Here is a 19,596-nt window from a genome sequence, read left to right on the forward strand (position 1 = left end):
TTTTTAGTGAATTTTTGAAATAAAGGAAAGAGTTTGAATTCTTACAGTCTAATTCTAAGTGAAAATCTTATCTTCTTTGATGAAAATATGTCATTTTATCTCATTTATTTGTTTTGGCTCAAAATATTAGCGATATAACAAAATGGAATATAACAAGAACTAGCTAGCGGCTACGACGAACAAGTGGGGTGAAACATAGAAACCAAATGGAACAAAGACAACAAAGTTAAAAAAATGATTTAGAACAATATTCTTTTCAATAAACATTTTTCAATGTTTTTCTTATGATATTAAAACAACATATTTTGAATAATTAATTGATGCAAAAGCTCTTTATTGGTTATATCAACTAAATGGTTTTTTTTTCATAACAAATTCTATAGAGATGAGATAGTTCTGTAACGCTTTATGAATAACGTAATAGTCTATTTCAACGTATTTGGTTTATTGGAAGACGAAATAAATAAGTAGATAATAATTTTTCTTGTTTATTCACATTCTAAAAAATATATATACTACTACACGCAAATAAGGGACTCTACTAGATAGAATCGGAATAGAAACAGAGATCTACCCAAATTTACACATCATATAATGGATCGTTTTCTCGATTAATGATGACTAAGTACAGTCGTTGAGATTGTTCCCATCTTTAACCACGGGTTGCCGTAGCGGTAGGCCATCCATTAAAAACCTTGGTAAATCAATGTTTAACAATAAATATGTAAAAGAATAAAAAGACAAGAACTTGCTCAAAAAACAACTTTGAGGATATTTTAATATGAACAGCTATTTTGTTGGGAACTGAAAATAGAGAAAAAAAAATGAAAAAGGGAAAAGAGACAGAGTCCATTTGGTCTGAAACTCAAAAAACAACTTTTGCCTTTATGGGTTGGCTAAAGGAGTGGGAATGGCCCATCCCCACCCTCTCACGTCTTGTCTCTTATATCCCAATTTTCTCATTATCCTCTTCTTTGTTTTACTGTTTTTTCTTATTCATAATAATTACAAATGGAAACACTAACTAAAAGCCGAGCCCTTTCTTATATGTGTCTTCTTCTCTTGCTTTATTGTCCCAATGTCGTTTGCCCTACTACTTAGTACTTACTACATTCACTTATTTTGAAAAATTATTAGTTTACTTAAAGTTCATTTAAACTTTTGACTCTCCATCGCAATTTGTTTGTTAAATGTAGGGCTTATATATAACCTACGTTAAGGTAATTATATGATCCAAACAAAACTATAGCATGACTTGTGAACCATTTTTATGATTACTAAAGAAAGGTACCCACCAATTTTGTTTACACTATTCTTTTTTCTTTTTCTTTTTTTTTTTGTTGATAAAAACGCTATTCATTTTTCTGGGGTGATATATGTGTTTAGCTTCACTTTGGGTTAACACATTTTCGATATTTAATTTGAATTAGTCGGATTCCAAATACACCACATTAAAGTGTAAATTACATAAATATAAGAAAAAATCATATTTGATCAAAGTAAGCTGTAAATATATTCTTAATTTTTGGAGATTTTCATATCATGATGGTAGTAATTCATTTTTTTAAAGCTTATTATTATTAAATTTGAATTGTTCAAAACAAAATATTGAGATTGGCGGGACAATTAAGTCAGAGTGTAACTGTTTATCATAATATGTCAAACAAAACTAAGTCATAATCTGATAATCATAATACAACTTTCGAACATTCCAAATGGGAGATCATTTCAACACTTGGGACGGGACACTTGAAAGATGATGGAGTGCCATGTCTTCCTAGATGTTTGAGTAACTTGTCACACTCTCTGGAAATAGTTTCGCCGATCAGCCGGCCACATGTCCTGAAGTAGTTCGGACTCTTTGATAGCCAAAAATCTACTCCATCATATATGTACAACAAAGTGAAAAGCTAGTATAGGCATTTATAAAAGCGAAATTTTGATATGCGATCATTACGAGCAATTACATACACACACTTGTAAACTTACTTTTATAAACGAAATTGATTGAAATTACTAATCTTCTTATTTTTCACATATCTATATCAAGAAACAAGATCCCCATACACCTTTTAAAGCCTTACTTTTCTGGCTGATATTTTCAAATATATTTCACTTTTATGTATTGGTCTATGGCTCTATGCATGTGACTATGTCTCATTTGTATGTGTGTAATATATAAATGTATATTAACATGCTAATAGTGGAAAATTATATAGTATAAGAGGAAGAGAGAGATAGAGGGGTAGGTCAAAAGGAAAGGATTTGAGTTTTTCTTTAATGAAAATTGTAACGGTAACAAGTGTGTGTATGAGTCTTTTTTGTAAGGTGTAGTGGGGAATTATTAAATCAAAGAGAGAACATGCCTATACCAATCACACCCTCTTTTCCTCTCCTCATCTAAATTTCTTACCTTTTGTCTTCAAACTTTTTCTTCTCTTTTTCGCTTTAGTTGTTGTCCCTTTCATTTTAGCTAGGTTATAAAATCCCAAACGTGAGCTCACAATTTGTCCTGTGAGAAATGATTAAAAAAACACTCAAAAATGTGTATAAGTACTTAAATGGCAATATTTGGTAGATTTATAATAAAAAGTCAGAAATAGACTTCAAAAACTCATGTTTGAGAGATCTGTATTCTTCTTTGTTTCTGAAAAGTATGCATTTTAACATTAAGTTCAACTTCTAATACATATGTGTACTGGATAATATAAAGGGAATTGCATATATCGATTAATGGGAGGTCCAAGACAGCTAAGTGAATCTCATGTCTACCTTTACTATGGCGGGTGACTTTGACCCTTTTTACAACTACTAGCTAGTACTGGATTTATGTTCAGTTTGCACTGTTCAATTAGAGGAACAATGGTGCCAAGTTTGATTTTGATTTCATTTGGGATATAAACGGATTCTCTTTTGTTTTGGGACAAGCTTCCAAAGAAGAAAGTGACAAACAAAAAAAGGGACGTCTACATATACACTATACAATCTGAACTTCTACAGTATAGTCTTTAGATGGTTGTAACAAAGGAAATACGGAATTGATACTAACACTTATCTTTTGGACTCTTCTGTTACATTTTTTGGGGGTACTATATACTTAACGAGACTAATAAATTATGAGTGTCAAAGGGGTTTAACCCACCCCACTTTAATAAAATGGTCGAAAGAATCCACTGTCCACAATGAGCCAACATGGCGCAGCCCACATTTTTCGGCATCAAAATTGTAGCCTTAACTCGTCCAATGATAGGAAAATTCATGCCAATCTGCTTGTTCTTTGCCATAAAGGACACTCCAAAAGGGTTTGCTTTCTTTGTCATATTTTAAACTTTAAAGAGATTTAGTCAGGCCATTAAAACAAACTTGGAACTATACCATTAGTGAAATTGCAAACCCTTTGGTTCCACTTGCTCATCAATAATAATACTACAAAGGAATTTATCATGAAAATACAAGCTAGGCAAGATCAAAGTAAAGAGACGGTCCATTATATATCAATGTTGCAAAAAGGGTTCTTTTATCATAATCCAGGAGCAAATAGATGATGTAATTGTTGATTGTTCCATGGTTTCATCCACATGAATCCATACTACCAAAGTTTTTTGTAAACATCTTCTAATGGGTTTTATGATATATCAAATGATCATTTCCCCACATTCTCGGATACCTGTACGTTACAGCACAATCATCAACTTAAACCAGGAAAAATCTAAAAGGAAGAGATTCATATGTCGATATCGTGTTTATACCTTACAAGATGACTTGGGGTAGAGGATATCGTAATGGCCTGGACGATACAACAAGGTTATAAAAGGTGCTGAAGCTTCTTCTTTCTCATTAGTGCCCACAGGAACAAAGTCATGATGGTTCACAGTGACGCCTCCATTATCACATGAGCTACGGTCAAGATACACAACCCTGATTGCAACACCAAGCGCGTCTGACAAAGCGGTTATGTGAATATGGTCACTCTCTTCCCCCATTGGTTCGACCGAGGACTTGCAAAACTATAACAAACTAGTGTTAATACTTTGCATTCACCTATGCTCTAACAATCTAGTAAGAGGTATTCAGAGCTTTCTATAGAATCTTTAGTTTAAGCATAAGTGCAAGCGACTTAGCGTCTCACGACACTGAATAATCCCATACAAAGCAAGCGAGTTTGGTAGCATCCAGTTTTGATGAAATTTTGTACATTGTAAATGCATCTCTAAACTAACCTACATCATTTTTGTTATATATTTCTGCATAATGCTACAATGGCGAACTAGAAACGTACCACCAACAAAAAATTTCAGAGGTAATAGTAAGTTATTGTTACTGAAAGACTTTAAAATTGACAGAAATGTCACAGAGACGCATGAAGAAATTTCAAATATATCACCAAGTGGCTAGACTTCCACAACATAGTAAGCGTGTACAAACCTGATCCACTGTTGTGTTTAATAAGCCTGCTATAAAGGGCTCGAAAAAATCAGCACGCGTTCGTATATCACCAGCCGTAACAAACCTGAAGAACATTACAACTAAAACAACAAAATTTGTCAACACTATGTACAGTTGGATATGCATCGCCAAAGAAATCAGAGCAATGCTAAAGAAAATTAAAGCAACTTACTGTAGTCTGAGACTGACTGATCTCTACTTCTATTAACGAGCTCATCATAGCTGTAAGAGAAAGATAGTTGCAAAAAGGATGAGATACTATGAGAAGAGACTTGTGCCATTCATGGAAGTCAGAACTTATCACACCAAATCCGAAATCAAACTCAAATGCCAATTAAAAATCCGTCTAGGCAAACAGTCATCTACCTTATAGACTCCTCACTTCCTTGGAGAATGTCATCAAGTTGCTCAAGGAACAGCTGTATCATTACGAAAAACAAAATTGAGCATTTCGTTATAATATTAACAAATTTAAACGGCAGACACTAGAAAACAAATCTCGAAAATAAGGTGGTTAATTTACCGCAAAGAAGTCCTCAAATGTAAAATCTGTATAACCTAAGTTTTGCAGAGTCTTTCTACATTTCTCAACATTGACCTTGATACGATCGACTTCAGCACGATCTTGTGATTCCAATATATGCTCCTGCAAGTAAAGTAGAAAGGAAAAAACAAGTTTAGCTAGAGATACAAACCACGTCTATGCAAAACAGCATCCAAAAACCGTAACAACACAAACAAAAAGCTTGAGAAAAATTTGAAGACATTATGAGAACATACAAGGTAAGAGAACATAAAACTTCGGAAGAAGCAATTTCCATCGCCTCTTGTTCGCCGGATCGCGATATATTGATAGTCCAGTATCTACAGGCATTGCAAACATGATAATATTATAAGAAAAAACTGAAAGCAACAACCTCGACAGACAAAAAAAACAAAGAAGAAACAGAAAGAAAGGAAACCTTGATCTTCTCAAGCAAAATGGGACTCCCTGATTGGTACTCTGCAGCTAAACTAGAGAGAGGTTCCTGCACAGCAATGAACCAAAAAGCAAGCATCAAACTTTTTTAAAAGTTTAAAACATGAAAAGGTTTGTTCATTTTAGAGAGCAGTTTTTGTTTCACTTGCAATACAAATGCGCAAAAAGATTAGTTCAAAGAACAGAGCAAGATTGACAGTTTCATGTAGATCCCAAGAAACACGAAAATATGAAACAGGAGATGAATTCTACATAAAGATGTGATAAGATTAGGTCTCAAACCTTATCACCAACATAAGGAACTTTAGCAGATTCATCTTCTTGAAAAGACGGTTGATCCATAGAAGCATCTTCCAGTGATGAACAAGTTCCCCATTCTTCACACTTAATCGAAGCAGCAGCTACTTCAGCTTCATCCTTCACCATATCATTCTGATTCTGCATCCTCACTTTCACTAAACTCTCTCTCTCTCTCTCTCTCTCTCCCTCTATCTAGCTTCCTGATCGACAATACCAATTTCAAAATCCAATTCGAAAGCAAACTCAATTCAATCAATCAATCAACTGATCATCCAATTAAAGACAATTCAATCAAGTTATTATAAATATAATAATTGATTGCTCGTTAACAGATTTGTTCATCAACAGTTTTACGAATCAAACAAATCCGAATCAAAGAATCGTGAAATTAGGCAAAGATCAATGGTTACCTGAAAAAACAGAGATCGATTGAAACAGGAAAAACGGAGATGATGATTATGTGATACTTGAGACCCTAATTGCGAAGCGGTTGGGACACAACTCTGAGATGTTTTAAAAAACCGATGGAAGCTAAAAAGAAAGATTGAGAGAGATTTTACTCAAATTGGGGAAACCAAAAATCTTTTGATTGGAGGAGGAGGAGGAGGAGGGGCACAACTGGTATTAGTAAAGAAGTATGAGACGTTTCGCTTTTTCCCCCAAAGTATGTACACTTTGATTTTTTTTTTTTTACTAGTCGAATCGTCGTTGCAAAACGGTAGTCCAAATGGGCCTGAGTATTTTGGCCCTATAGAAGAACTTTTTTTTCTGCTTATGGACTCCCCTTATGTGAACAATTAATTTGGTCATTTGTGTTAAAATAACAAATTTTATATTATTTAGTTATGAGGTTTAAAAAGTTCAATAAAGTTTTATATTTAAAGGATTACTTTCTAATAACTTGAGAAGGTTGAATATTGTTTCTGGTTAAAAATACAAAATTTTAAATCTCGTAATTTTAAGTGGGATTTGGAAAGATTTTACTATAAATTATAACAAATTTTCTAAATTCATCCAAAATCTTCAAAATTATATAAAAACTCATTAAAAAAAACTCGGTAAACCTCAAATCATATGAAATCTAAGGTTGAATACAGTCTCTAAAATTTCGTTAAAAAAAATTTGGATTTAGATGTTGGCCAATACTACTACTCTCTTTAACATATTTTCCGGAAAAAAAAATTAAAAACAAATTGTGCCCGTTTATTTAACAATTAACATGCATTTACGATCACATGCAACACACCATCATTTTAAGGCAATTCCACAATCTTCTTCGTCTTAAAATTAACAGCGTGTTGGATTTAATCATTTTAGACATGATTAGTACAGTTATTGGAGTTTGTACAATCAGAAGAGCTTGAAAGTTTTTGGTGTTTTCGTGACAATCTACTCTCTAACTCAAGTTGGGGTGATTTTGTACATAGACCTTTATTTATTCTAGTTATTATTATAAAATCACTAGGGTCACTCGTTTCATACCTTTACCGTGTGCCGAGAGTCCAACAAGTTAAACACTCCCGAGAAAGTCTAGAGTGCTGAAAGTCCTCTTGCCTAACTCTTGCATAAAGACACAAAACTTAAGCTCTGGAAAATAAAGTAATCTATGGAATGGTTTTTGTCTGACTATATGTAATGTTAATTCATTTGTGGTTATGAGATGTTAAAAGGCCAACCGAAACAACATGTTCTATAACTATTACATCTCGTCAACCAATTTATATTTCTTTTCACATGCACCCTAATTCTAGATTACTATTTTATAGTTTTTTTCGTCTCGTCAAAAGACAAAATAATAATACGATTTATATAAGAAAAAAAAAGAAAATAAATATTTTGTATCCTTTTTTTTTTCTTATCTTTCCATGATGGAGCTCGCGCATGGGGCAAACGACTAAATAACCTTAAAACTTATTATGCCCCATTTTTTTTTTTTAACATTTCCCAACTAATTTTTGGTCACTACGCCAAAGAGAAATTATTGGTTTCGGGCATTATGCAACATTTTTTAAAGTCTACTTGTCGGAACTTTGTTTGACCCGATTGCATTAGTTTAGTGTTTGAACCACTTGGATCAAGTGTCATAAGAAAAGAAAAACATATTTAGTGTTAGATTTATCTGGAGGTTCTACCACTTCTTTTAATAATGGAGTATTCAAGCGAGAGCCCGTTGTTAGTATTACCGATAAATTAGGACATTTTGACTAAAGTGTGTGGTACGTGGTTTTGACCAACAATGAAACATAACTGGACCCATACAATTGGGTAAAATCGAAGATATAGATATAGGGTACCTAACATTATTTTTAATTAAATTTGACCACATTTACTATCGAAAAAAAAAGTTTAGCATTCACAGGGATTAGAATTTTAAGTCTAGTCATATATTTTCAGTTTGCATAAATCACAGTTTTTTACTCTTTTCTTTATGGAGCTAAAGCGTGCATTAAGGAAAAGCTGATATAGGACATAGACGAACAAAGAAACGTCACTGGACTGAGACCAGTTAGGTAAAATCAAAGAAAAGACACAGACCTCGATCGGAAGTTTGGTAAATTTATGGTTTACCCAAGGTTGGTATTTGAGGCTTACGGTTAGGTTAGAGCCCATCAAGTTGAAAGTGTAGGTTTTTCTTATATTCTGATTAGTGGATAATTAGGTTATATGAAGTATATGGATGATGTGTGCACATATGAAGTGTAGGTTATATGAAGTATATGGATGATGTGTGCATATATGAAGTGGTCCTTTGAACCATATTGCCTTATCACTTCCCCCCTTTGACACTTTTTTTATTGTCACTAGTGTTTGGGTCAAGTCCAGCTAATCCGAGGTGAGCAAGTTCCTTGGTTTAGGAAGTTCCCTCAAACCCACCTCTGACAAAATCTATACAGACCGAAGTTCAAGTGGTTGCACGTGCATCGAATTTGTTCGAAGTGAAATCAAACCTGAAACTTCTACGAATTCACTTATACTGTGACCTCCTCAACTACCCCATTTTTGTTGGGTGTGCTCTAACAAATAAAGCTGACTTAGCTAGGCTCTAAATTGTGTTTCCAAGTTGGGCAGACGGCTATGGATTTATGTTCAGTCCAAATCAATTAATTTGAAACTCGATGTCTTGGTACGTTGTGATAACCGCAACTTCAAGATTGGTCTCTAATATTTACGTATTGATCTGTCCATCGTCATAGCTGCAATGATATATAAATATTTGAAACATGCATTTAGATTTTTAGGCCATAATATTTAACACAAAAACAAAAACAGAAAAATGTTGCATTTGCGGTTGTGAATTTATATATGATAAATTGATAATATATTTACGAAAGAAATGTACACATAAAAGTAAAATAAAATTTTAGTTTTAACTTGTAATCAGTCCGAACTGTGATATAACATTATCTTGACATGGGGTAAAAATGGTCTATGCATGGTTTGTTCATTAGCTCCGATCCAAAGGTTACTTATATATAACGCATAGCTCATTCTCTTTATATATAAGCTTAAGCTAGTCACTATGATTATGATGAGATGATAACATATATACCATTATGCTATAATTTAATCATCCTTTTTTCGCTCCTAAATCCTCTCCTCGTTTCAAGACTACATGTGCCCTCGTAGAGACACTTGCTTTTTCATTTTACTTTATGTTAATCTGAGCAATAAAAGACTTCTAAAGACCAAATCTAAGCAAATCCCTGAACAAATGTCCTAATCAACAATTTAATTAATACTAAGTCCCTTTTCGCCTTCAAGGCGTTTACCAAAAACCAAACAACTCTTTACACTAAACTAATTCTATTCACTTTGGGATCGTTGATGTGCTTACTGCATTAATGAGTACTAAATAGATCAGTCTCTTCTATTCCAAGCAACGTATACCACTTTGTTAATGTGTATTAACATTAATTGAAGTTGCCTACTCCATAAAAGTTTTCACTTTAGATTATTTTAGGTTGAGTTTTTATGAATACACGACATATTATAGAATAATGAGGTGGAAGCACCCTATCGAAGGTTTTATGATATTATCTCTTCGTCTTAATTTGAATTTGGTTTGAGAATAACGAACTCAGATACGATTACACAAAAGTAGAGATAGTAATAACTTATGGACTACGGATATGGTTTACAAATTTTCGTGTGACCACGAGCACCCAAAATCCATTATGTATAATAAAGTAACATTTATTTCTTGATCAACGAATATACACTATAGTAACATTTTAGTTATTAATATAGTTTTTTTTAATTACACGTCATTTTGTTGATTGATATTGAAGGAAAGTGGGAAGGTACTTTTGGAAGACAAGAATGCATCATACAAAAAAAAAATTGTGAATTTCTAAATTAATATATGTTTCTTAAAAGGAAACGAAGTAAGTTTCCACTTTCTTCTAGTCTAAGAAGAAAACAATAAAGTGGATATGCTAAATTGTCTAAGTCGATTTAGAAAATGTAGTTTGAAAAAAAAAAATGTATAGACTTGTTTTCAGTTATACCATTAACATTTAAAATATTAGAATTAATAGATATGCTATGTGTTTACATGCCCTAGAAATAAAACATATAAGTGTGGGAAATAGATGATGTTCTCATTTAGTTTTAAAACTTTTGAGTTTTGAGACTGGTGGGTAAACTTGGAATTTGAGATTCGTAAGTTTTACTTCCTCAATTAATCAATCTCACACGTCTGCGGTCCCATCTATCTTGCTTCTCCACCATGTCTCCGATTCGATACTGGTATTGTCTCAAGTATAACACTAAAATTAGCTATTATCTAGACCATGACCATCAGCTCTTTCGAATTTTGAGTTCGACCCCTCTTCCTTTTATGGGGTTAACTAGGCCATTAGGTCTAGTAGAAAAACACTATATTTAAACAAGTTATTAACAAAACAAATTGTCTTGAAAAAAATAGTTTTCTCTTTTGATAGTAAGAGAAATAGAACTCTTAAACCAAGTCGTCTTGGTCCAATGGTTAAGTTCGAATAGTATTGGTCACGGAGATTCGAAATTTAACATGGTTTTCTCGGCCGAGTAGCTGAGTTATCAAAAAAAAAAAAACTCTTACATATGTAAGAAGTCTATTTAATCTTGAGTTAATTAAAAAAAAGACATTTGTGTTAGCAATGTCTTCGGATTTAGGCACTTTCGAGTTTTCTTACGAAAACAGGCATTGTTGCTTTTGTGTAAAAGTCAGTTCTACCCTTCATTCGGTGACGTCATTCTCTTCTTCGTTTTCAGCCCAAGCTCGAAGCTTTCTTCTTCTATGTTATGTGTTTTATTTTTTGGACGAAATGTCATAAACAATATTTGGGTTCTCCATTTACTATCTATTAAGGTTTAGTTTTCTTCTTTTTTTCTCCTTTTGAATTCATCAGTTTTTTTGGATTTTGACGTTTTCTTGTTGAGATAATTGTATTTGGGTTCTCCGATTACGAACTAGTAGGGTTTAGTTTTCTTTCGGGATCTGGAGCATTAGAGAAGCCGTTCTAAATAAATGTCAGCCACCGGCCACTAGCAGTTACGACACCACCGCTAATTCCAGACCCAAACACAGCCACTTCTCAGACAACTCCCGAGCCACCGCTGTCGTCGTAATCAACTCCCCCTCTCTTATTTCGTTATGTCTAAAAACCCTTCAATCAGCGAAGGGCAAAAGAGTCAGAAACTGATATTTTTGTTACTGTTTGGTTTCCCTGTACAAAGTGCCCAAATCCGAAACTCCTTGCCAAATAATGCCTATTTCGACAATATTCCCTTTAATCTTACGTATATATAGTATGGAATTCAAACGTTCGACTGCGTCAGGCCATCAGCAGTTTTTTCTTTCTTATTCCTTTTAATTTCATGTGTTCATCTTCAAGTGGTGGATAATTTTCAAAGTAAAAGGTTCTTTAACCACTATACGTCGTCTATACGACTATACCATAATATTTAAACTAACAGTAAACGTTTAATATACAACGAACCCTGAAACCCAAAACTTCTTAACCTTGGATTTTTAGGCTCAGGCTTGTTGTTGACTTGATAACATACTTTAATAAGTGTGTATATATGACTTACGTTACAGCCAACGTTTGATCCTTTAACTTCTACCATGACTGTTGTTTCCAATGAATATGCTTAGAATCCCGTTGACATATACTTTAATAAGGAATTGGAAGTTGGAACAATAATAATGTATACAAATGTTTTTTCTTTTTTCCTGTTTTGTGATTTTGTTTCCATTATTTTCTAAACAAAATAGTTCTTGCCTTTTTTCTTATAATCTTCCTTAATTAATTAGCAGTTTATAATATCTGTTTTTGAGGCTTAAGTCATCCATCTCTAGCTAAATTTGAACATGAGATGGCGAAGATTCAAGAGATATATATAATGTACATGTGTATAATTATCATATACGGATATACCAAAGTATTTAAAGTAGTTTACTCACAATGAGACCAGACGATACAGATCATCACTCGAAAGGTTCGAACCACAATTTGCAAAGAAGTGATCCATATCAAATTAGTGTTTGGGATGTTTTACCCTAAAATGACATAAAGAAACTAAAAGAGGGTGTTACGTCGCGGAAAATATTATTAGAAAACAAACTAAAGAACAAAGAACTACAACATATATATAATTTGATAAATAAAAAATTGGAAAGTTTCTCAATTTGTCTGTATCATCTTTTTTTTAATGGTTTTTATGTGTCCATATTATCCTTGCTTAATAACTATGCTAACTTTTTCCGTATTATTCTATATTTGTTGGATATCCCCGAAGGGACAAAAGATTTCGACAATTTTTTCTTCGTTATTTCTGCCAACAATTTCAAGATTTTGATACTTAAAAACAAAAATAGTAAGGTTAGAAAATTATTCAAAAGAGTGCATGTCTATAAAGCTGGTCGGTCTTAGAGATTGCGTATGCCCTGCATCTCTTCAAAGATTTTGTGGACCGGTCTATATATTTGTGGAAGGAAAAAATGCAACTTTAACTAGTCTCGCTTTCGTATCTCTGTGAGTTGAATAGTTTTTAATATTTCATATTTATTCTGAAATTCAAAATCAGTATACATTCTCTTTACGGAAATTATACTTCTAATGAAAAAAAAAATTATTTCATAGTTCAAATTATACCTGCAGCTATTATCAACTCGTATAACTCCATAGTTCAAATATACTTCTAATGAAAATTTTAAATTATTGATTTTATGTTTATTATAGTTTCTTTATTTTATTTATTGATGAGGCAACCAATGGGATTAAGAGAAATGTGTGAAACATGTGTCGTAAGGTCCACTCCGCAAATTTAAGATCCACAATGAATGTATGCGCTTATTATTCAGGGACCAAAATGAATAGCACTAATACTCCTTCATCGTCCTCTTTCAGAGAAAAGATACATGACTTGTGTTGCTTTATATAAACTCCTAAAACTTATAAAACTAATTTGAGTATAGGCCCGTTTCGTAAAAAATCCTAAACGAGATTCATATCTTAGTTATTTAATTTATATTGTTATTGTACATATAGTGGAATAATAGATATAATCATGAAATATAAACAAATGTTTGGAAGAAAATGAATAAATTTAATCAAATCAACTTAATCGTTAACGACAAGTTTTTATTTTAATTTTGATCATTGAAAGACTAACTAACCAAAATAAAGGAAGCAATAGAAAAAGCCTAAAGCAAAGGAATGGATGGAACATGCCTAAAATGTATGACATAACGTATTTGAATGAAATTTGTTCACGAGAAAAAAAAAGATCATCGAACACATCTCTCTCACGCTTCTTCTCTCTTTTCACATCTGTTTCCTCGTCACCACTAAGACCTATACATTAACCTAATCCGAATATCCCATGTTATTCTAATTTTCCGTAATTGAATTAAGTTGTTGCATGTTATTTTATGCTGTAATTTTCATCATATATGGTTAATTAGTCAATTGGTCTACTTATAATATATGTATATCGACGTAACGACCCTATCATATGCATTTGGATCTGCATCACCAAGATGATGACTTTATCATAACAATCTTAACAATCCCCCTCTCTCTTAATCTTGATTGCCATAAGTCAAACTTGTGATTATTATATATGGAGTCCAATTATCGCACATAAATGAGGTTAATATTTATATATATAGGCATACAAACTAACATATGTCTGTGGAATTTGAATAATGGTTGTGTAATATTTCACAGCAATGCGAAATTACATGTTAAAAACAACATGCAAATGAAAACTCCATAGCCACATATAAAGAATAGTCTGTTAACTGAAGCAATCATACTTCTTTTTAATATATCTTTTTTCTTGAAAAATTTGCATGTGAGTTTTTATAAAGGCTTCAAGGAGTTCCTAAATAAAATCTAAGAGCCAATAATATTATTTAGATGAGTATAGTGAAGACCAAGTGAGTATATATCTTTTTGCAGACATATGCAAATCTTGTGAATATGATTGGATTGATATTATTCAACTGATCATAAAGAAAGAGCTTGATTGGAGGATTAAACAACATATAAACAAATATGATAATAAACAAAAACAAAAATAACATATATAAAAATATAATAGGGGGAAAGCCTGCACAGGTAATATTGACCAACAATAGCTTCATTCTAACTAGACAAGGCCATGTGTGTTGTAGGACCTCTCAAATATATTTTTCTAATAATTATCTAATCATTTCCCAATTTATTATATAACCATTTCTTCATCCTTCTCCTCATACACACCAAACCAACACCTTCAAGAACAGAGAAGAAGTGATTCTCTCCACAACAAAATTAAAACAAAAAAAAAACAAAAGCTCTCTCTGTCTCTCTCTCTTTTTTCTTTTTCTGGTTTGAACTCATCATTGCGCAACACAAACATAACCTTGTTTGTGTCTGCTTTCAGACACAATGATACCAAGTTACGACCCAAATGATACAGAAGCTGGTCTCAAGCTTCTCGAGGATCTAACAACAAATGCAGAGGCAATTCAACAACAAGTTCTCCACCAAATACTCTCACAAAACTCCGGAACACAATATCTCCGAGCATTTCTTGACGGAGAATCCGACAAGAATCTACAAAGCTTCAGAAACAAAGTCCCTGTGGTGAATTACGACGACATAAAGCCTTTTATTCAACGAATCGCCGATGGAGAATCCTCTGATATCGTCTCCGCTCAGCCCATCACAGAACTCCTCACTAGGTATTATACATAATATAGTATAGTCAAATTTCAACCAAAGATTTACAAAAACATTTTTTGTTACGTTTACTAATAGTTTGAGTAAATATTTGGATACACAGCTCGGGGACTTCTGCAGGAAAACCGAAGTTGATGCCTTCTACAGCTGAAGAATTGGAGAGGAAGACATTTTTCTACAGCATGCTTGTGCCTATCATGAACAAGTAAATAAATTACTGTAGTTTTTACAATAACAAATATCTTCATGTTTTACAAACTATTTTTTTCTTTAAGTTAAGTAAAAACAATATTTAGTTTAGTTTTCTTTAGTGCATTATCTCTCTTTTTACAACATAAATATTCAAAAACGTTTTTAATTATTTTATTGAACACACTTGTTTTCTTTTTGTTTGGTTATAAGTTATAGCAAATAAAACGACTTTTTCTTAATTTGCAGTTTGAATATTTATAGGACAATAAGAAAAGAACATAATGTAAATTATATTTGTCTTCTTTGTTCGGACTAATAAAACAGTGAAGATAAACTTTTTTGTTAATGGATTGTGTTACGTAAATAAAATTGCAGATATGTGAATGGGCTAGATGAAGGAAAAGGGATGTATCTTCTATTCATAAAACCAGAGATCAAGACTCTTTCAGGTCTTATGGCGCGTCCTGTTTTGACCAGCTACTACAAAAGTCAACATTTTAGAAACAGACCATTCAACAAGTATAACGTCTACACTAGCCCTGACCAGACCATTCTTTGTCAAGACAGCAAACAGAGCATGTACTGTCAGCTTCTCTGCGGTCTAGTCCAACGATCTCATGTCCTAAGAGTCGGAGCTGTCTTTGCCTCTGCCTTTCTTCGAGCGGTCAAGTTCTTGGAGGATCATTACAAAGAGCTTTGCGCAGACATTAGAACCGGCACTGTCACTAGCTGGATCACTGACTCCTGCAGAGACTCGGTCTTGTCGATCCTTAATGGCCCAAATCAAGAACTAGCTGATGAAATTGAGAGTGAGTGTGCTGAGAAGTCGTGGGAAGGGATCTTGAGGAAGCTATGGCCTAAGGCTAAGTATGTTGAAGTGATTGTGACAGGTTCGATGGCTCAATACATTCCGACGCTAGAGTTTTATAGCGGAGGTTTACCGTTGGTTTCAACCATGTATGCTTCCTCTGAGTGTTACTTTGGTATCAACCTTAATCCGTTGTGTGATCCTGCCGATGTTTCCTATACCCTTCTTCCTAACATGGCTTACTTCGAGTTCTTGCCCGTTGACGACAAATCCCACGAAGAGATTAACTTTGCATCGCATTCTAACACTGATGACGAGGATGCTCTCAAGGAAGATCTTATTGTCGATCTTGTTAATGTCGAAGTCGGTCGATATTACGAAATAGTCATTACTACATTCACAGGTCAGTGCGTCTCTACACGAACATAATCTATAGTATATAATTCTAGGGCTTCCTAAAAAGGATTTAGTAACTTGTAACACAAGTAACAAATCCCTTTGTTTTTTGTATATAGGTTTATACAGATACAGAGTTGGTGATATTCTAAAAGTGACTGGTTTCCACAACAAAGCGCCTCAATTCCGTTTCGTGCAGCGAAGAAACGTTGTACTAAGCATCGACACTGACAAAACTAGCGAGGAAGATCTACTAAACGCGGTGACACAAGCTAAACTCAACCATCTACAACAGCCTTCAAGCCTCTTACTCATGGAGTACACGAGCTATGCGGACACGTCATCAATCCCAGGGCATTACGTGCTCTTCTGGGAGCTAAAGCCACGTTACAGCAACGACCCACCAAAGCTAGACGACAAGACAATGGAGGATTGTTGCTCTGAGGTTGAGGATTGTTTGGATTACGTGTACAGAAGGTGCAGGAACAGAGATAAATCGATTGGGCCACTGGAGATTAGAGTTGTGAGTTTGGGCACGTTTGATTCGTTAATGGATTTTTGTGTCTCACAAGGATCATCTTTGAATCAGTATAAGACTCCAAGATGTGTTAAATCTGGAGGAGCTCTTGAGATTCTTGATTCCAGAGTTATTGGGAGCTTCTTCAGTAAGAGAGTTCCTAGATGGGAACCACTTGGTTTAGATTCTTAGAATTTTTCTTCTTTAATATCACATCTTTTTAAGTGTAAGATCCTCATTTGTTAAGTTGCTAATTGGTGTTTTTTTTTTCCAATTATTAAGTGTTTTAGCTCTTTTGTCTCTTTTGTAACAAACTTTCAGCAAATTCCTCTCATTTTGTGAATGTATACTTTTTGTGTCTCTTTCTTCGATATATTTGATGGTGTTTTTTCGAAAAAGAAAAAAAAAATCCATCTTAATTTGTTAGAAAATATATGCTTGTTAGTACAAATTTGTTCCAAACCCTTTACATAAACTCATATCTCTATTTTTTTCTTCGTAAATTATTCAATATATTTATACAACTGAAAAAGTATTTTAAAAGATAAACTTTCGAAACTCCATTTTGTAAATATATCTACTTTAGTACAAGATGAAGATAATTGAAATAATTGGATAGAGAGGTGAAGAGTGACGTCTGGATGCACATGAAGATGGTGATGGTTTAATATGCCAGCCAACACACAGCAACATCATTGAGATCCACATTTCTTTCTCACATCATAAATTATTTGTTTTATTTTATTTTTTTGCATATTCTCCAACTATCTCTCGTCAACGCTTCCATATTTTTTCTTGTTCTTCCAAAAACTTCAAAATACTTTACGTAAAGCATCGTTGGGATTAGAAACAAGTCTTGAAGTTCTGTTATGAATAAGTTTTTAATATGTATGCGAAATCATTGTTTTACATATGGAAACGGTAGAGATTTTCGATGCAATTTTTTTCCAAGTGTTGTTGACATTTAAACAAGTCTAGGATTTGTTTTCAGCTCAAGGTAGGTTAAAACATTATTAGTTAACCATGTGCCTCAATAGTATTGTAATGTAAACTGTAGAATAGAAAAATTCAAGAATATTCTAACAACAATAAACGATGTATGAGCTTATGGAATCATTATATACATATATTGATATATACTAGAAAACATAAATTCTTTATATCAACTATTCACATCACAATCTATTTTTTTTTAATTATGATTTTAATGAAATAATTAAATATTCAAACTATATGACTATGTGGTAGGACTAGTAATGTAGTAAATATATTATAATTTAATGTTGCATGATTCTGGCTGTCGAAAAAAGATTTGTAAAATTAAAAGTGGAATCTACTAGAATTCTAAAATTCGATTGGATGGATATATATGCCAATATTGTCGTATAAAAAACATGAATTTATTTTATTCAATACATTAAATTTTATACCGTTTTTGTTTGTGACAACTTTTTTATCCACCACATTCGTAGTTTCCGATACCCAAAACTTTGAAACAAATCGGGATAAATATCTATTTTGTATACCCAAAATGTCGAAACATGAGATGGATATCAAATCAAAACCAGTAATATGACTAATATGCTCATCCATTCCTCATTCGATGATATGGCTCGTATGCCGAATTGCCCACCCACTCCTTGCTTGAAGATTTCATCGTTAGAAATCAGTTTAAAGCATGGTAAAATAAATTTGAAAGCATGGTTAATGTGGGGTTTGAGTACGTAACCGACAAGACTTGGATTTGATGGATGTGTTGTTTATTTGAGTAAATGGGGTAAAAGAGACAGATCTGTGACCCCAAATATTAAAGCAAAAGAAAAAAAAGGGAACATACTTTACTGTTCACTTGAGAGAAAACGATGAGTCTCTCAACTGTCCTGTCATGTAACTTTCCGTATCGCTCTCCAAAACAAAAACGTTGTCGTTTTCGTCACGCTACCAACACAAAACCATTGCAACCCCATCTAATACTGTCTGTTTCGTAAATACAAATAAAGATGTAAACTATTCATTGCATGTAAGTCTGGAAATATATGCACGTATTGTCAACTTAACGACAGATTCAAATAATGTATTCTTCATTGAAAAGAAACTATCCACTATAGTTTTGATTATACTTTATGAAAATTAAGGGTACGGTGTGCATCTACGGTAGTTTGTGAGATACCAAAACTTATTACCTTTGTAGTCCTCCAATACGAATGCCCTCAAGAGGGTGTGCATCTACGGTAAAAAAAAATTATATGGAAACTTGTTTTTTACTACACATCGTGATAAAAGTCACACACCACAACCCCATCTAATCCTGTCTGCTTCATAAATATAAATTAACAAACTGTTCATTTTATGAAATACACGTTTTGTCCGCGTAATGACACAGATCCAAATAATGCATTCATAGATCAGAATCTATCCACAACGGTTTTGATTAGACCCAAAGAAACTAGTTTTGAGATGATGCTTAGCCACACTTGGACGTTAGGCATCTACTGTTATACAGTGCTCTTTTCGGGAAAATAGTTCATTAACGTTTACGTTCCACATTCATAAGTCGTAACCTATACGTTTTTTTGGAAACAAAAATTGATAGAAAGCTAATCTTGAGTAGCCAATTGCAATTGGGTATAAGTCACACCATAAGCCAAGGTTTAATATATATATAATTAACTCATTAAAGAGCGACTATAGAATTTTACAAATTTAGTCCGAGAAGATGCTGAATATGACGTTGACACACATG

The 19,596-nt window shown here is 33.2% G+C and overlaps 2 protein-coding genes across 3 annotated transcripts; one reads left to right on the plus strand and one right to left on the minus strand.

Annotated features, from left to right (window-relative positions):
• Window positions 1-3,381: 3,381 nt before the first annotated feature.
• LOC104741419 (OVARIAN TUMOR DOMAIN-containing deubiquitinating enzyme 1) lies at window positions 3,382-6,409 on the minus strand. Of its 2 annotated transcripts, none has more exons than XM_010462283.3 (10): window positions 6,136-6,409; window positions 5,708-5,925; window positions 5,409-5,474; window positions 5,227-5,310; window positions 4,970-5,092; window positions 4,813-4,865; window positions 4,619-4,668; window positions 4,426-4,526; window positions 3,750-4,007; window positions 3,382-3,667 (listed from the first exon to the last, which is right to left on the minus strand). In XM_010462283.3, the coding sequence occupies exons 2-10, from the start codon at window positions 5,867-5,869 to the stop codon at window positions 3,644-3,646; spliced, it is 921 nt and encodes a 306-aa protein (XP_010460585.1). In that variant the 5' UTR covers window positions 5,870-5,925; window positions 6,136-6,409; the 3' UTR covers window positions 3,382-3,643. The 2 variants fall into 2 exon arrangements, with proteins under 2 accessions (XP_010460585.1, XP_010460586.1); XM_010462284.3 differs by having other exon boundaries at window positions 5,708-5,921; window positions 6,136-6,386.
• Window positions 6,410-14,342: 7,933 nt separating this feature from the next.
• LOC104741420 (indole-3-acetic acid-amido synthetase GH3.17) lies at window positions 14,343-17,215 on the plus strand. The gene is made up of 4 exons (XM_010462285.2): window positions 14,343-14,942; window positions 15,044-15,145; window positions 15,508-16,343; window positions 16,456-17,215. Exons 1-4 carry the CDS (start codon window positions 14,647-14,649, stop codon window positions 17,043-17,045), a joined length of 1,824 nt encoding a protein of 607 aa, XP_010460587.2. The 5' UTR covers window positions 14,343-14,646; the 3' UTR covers window positions 17,046-17,215.
• Window positions 17,216-19,596: the final 2,381 nt, after the last annotated feature.

Source organism: Camelina sativa, chromosome 14 (genome assembly GCF_030686135.1).
Source record: "Camelina sativa cultivar CO46 ecotype springtype chromosome 14, ASM3068613v1".
Lineage (NCBI taxonomy): Eukaryota > Viridiplantae > Streptophyta > Magnoliopsida > Brassicales > Brassicaceae > Camelina > Camelina sativa.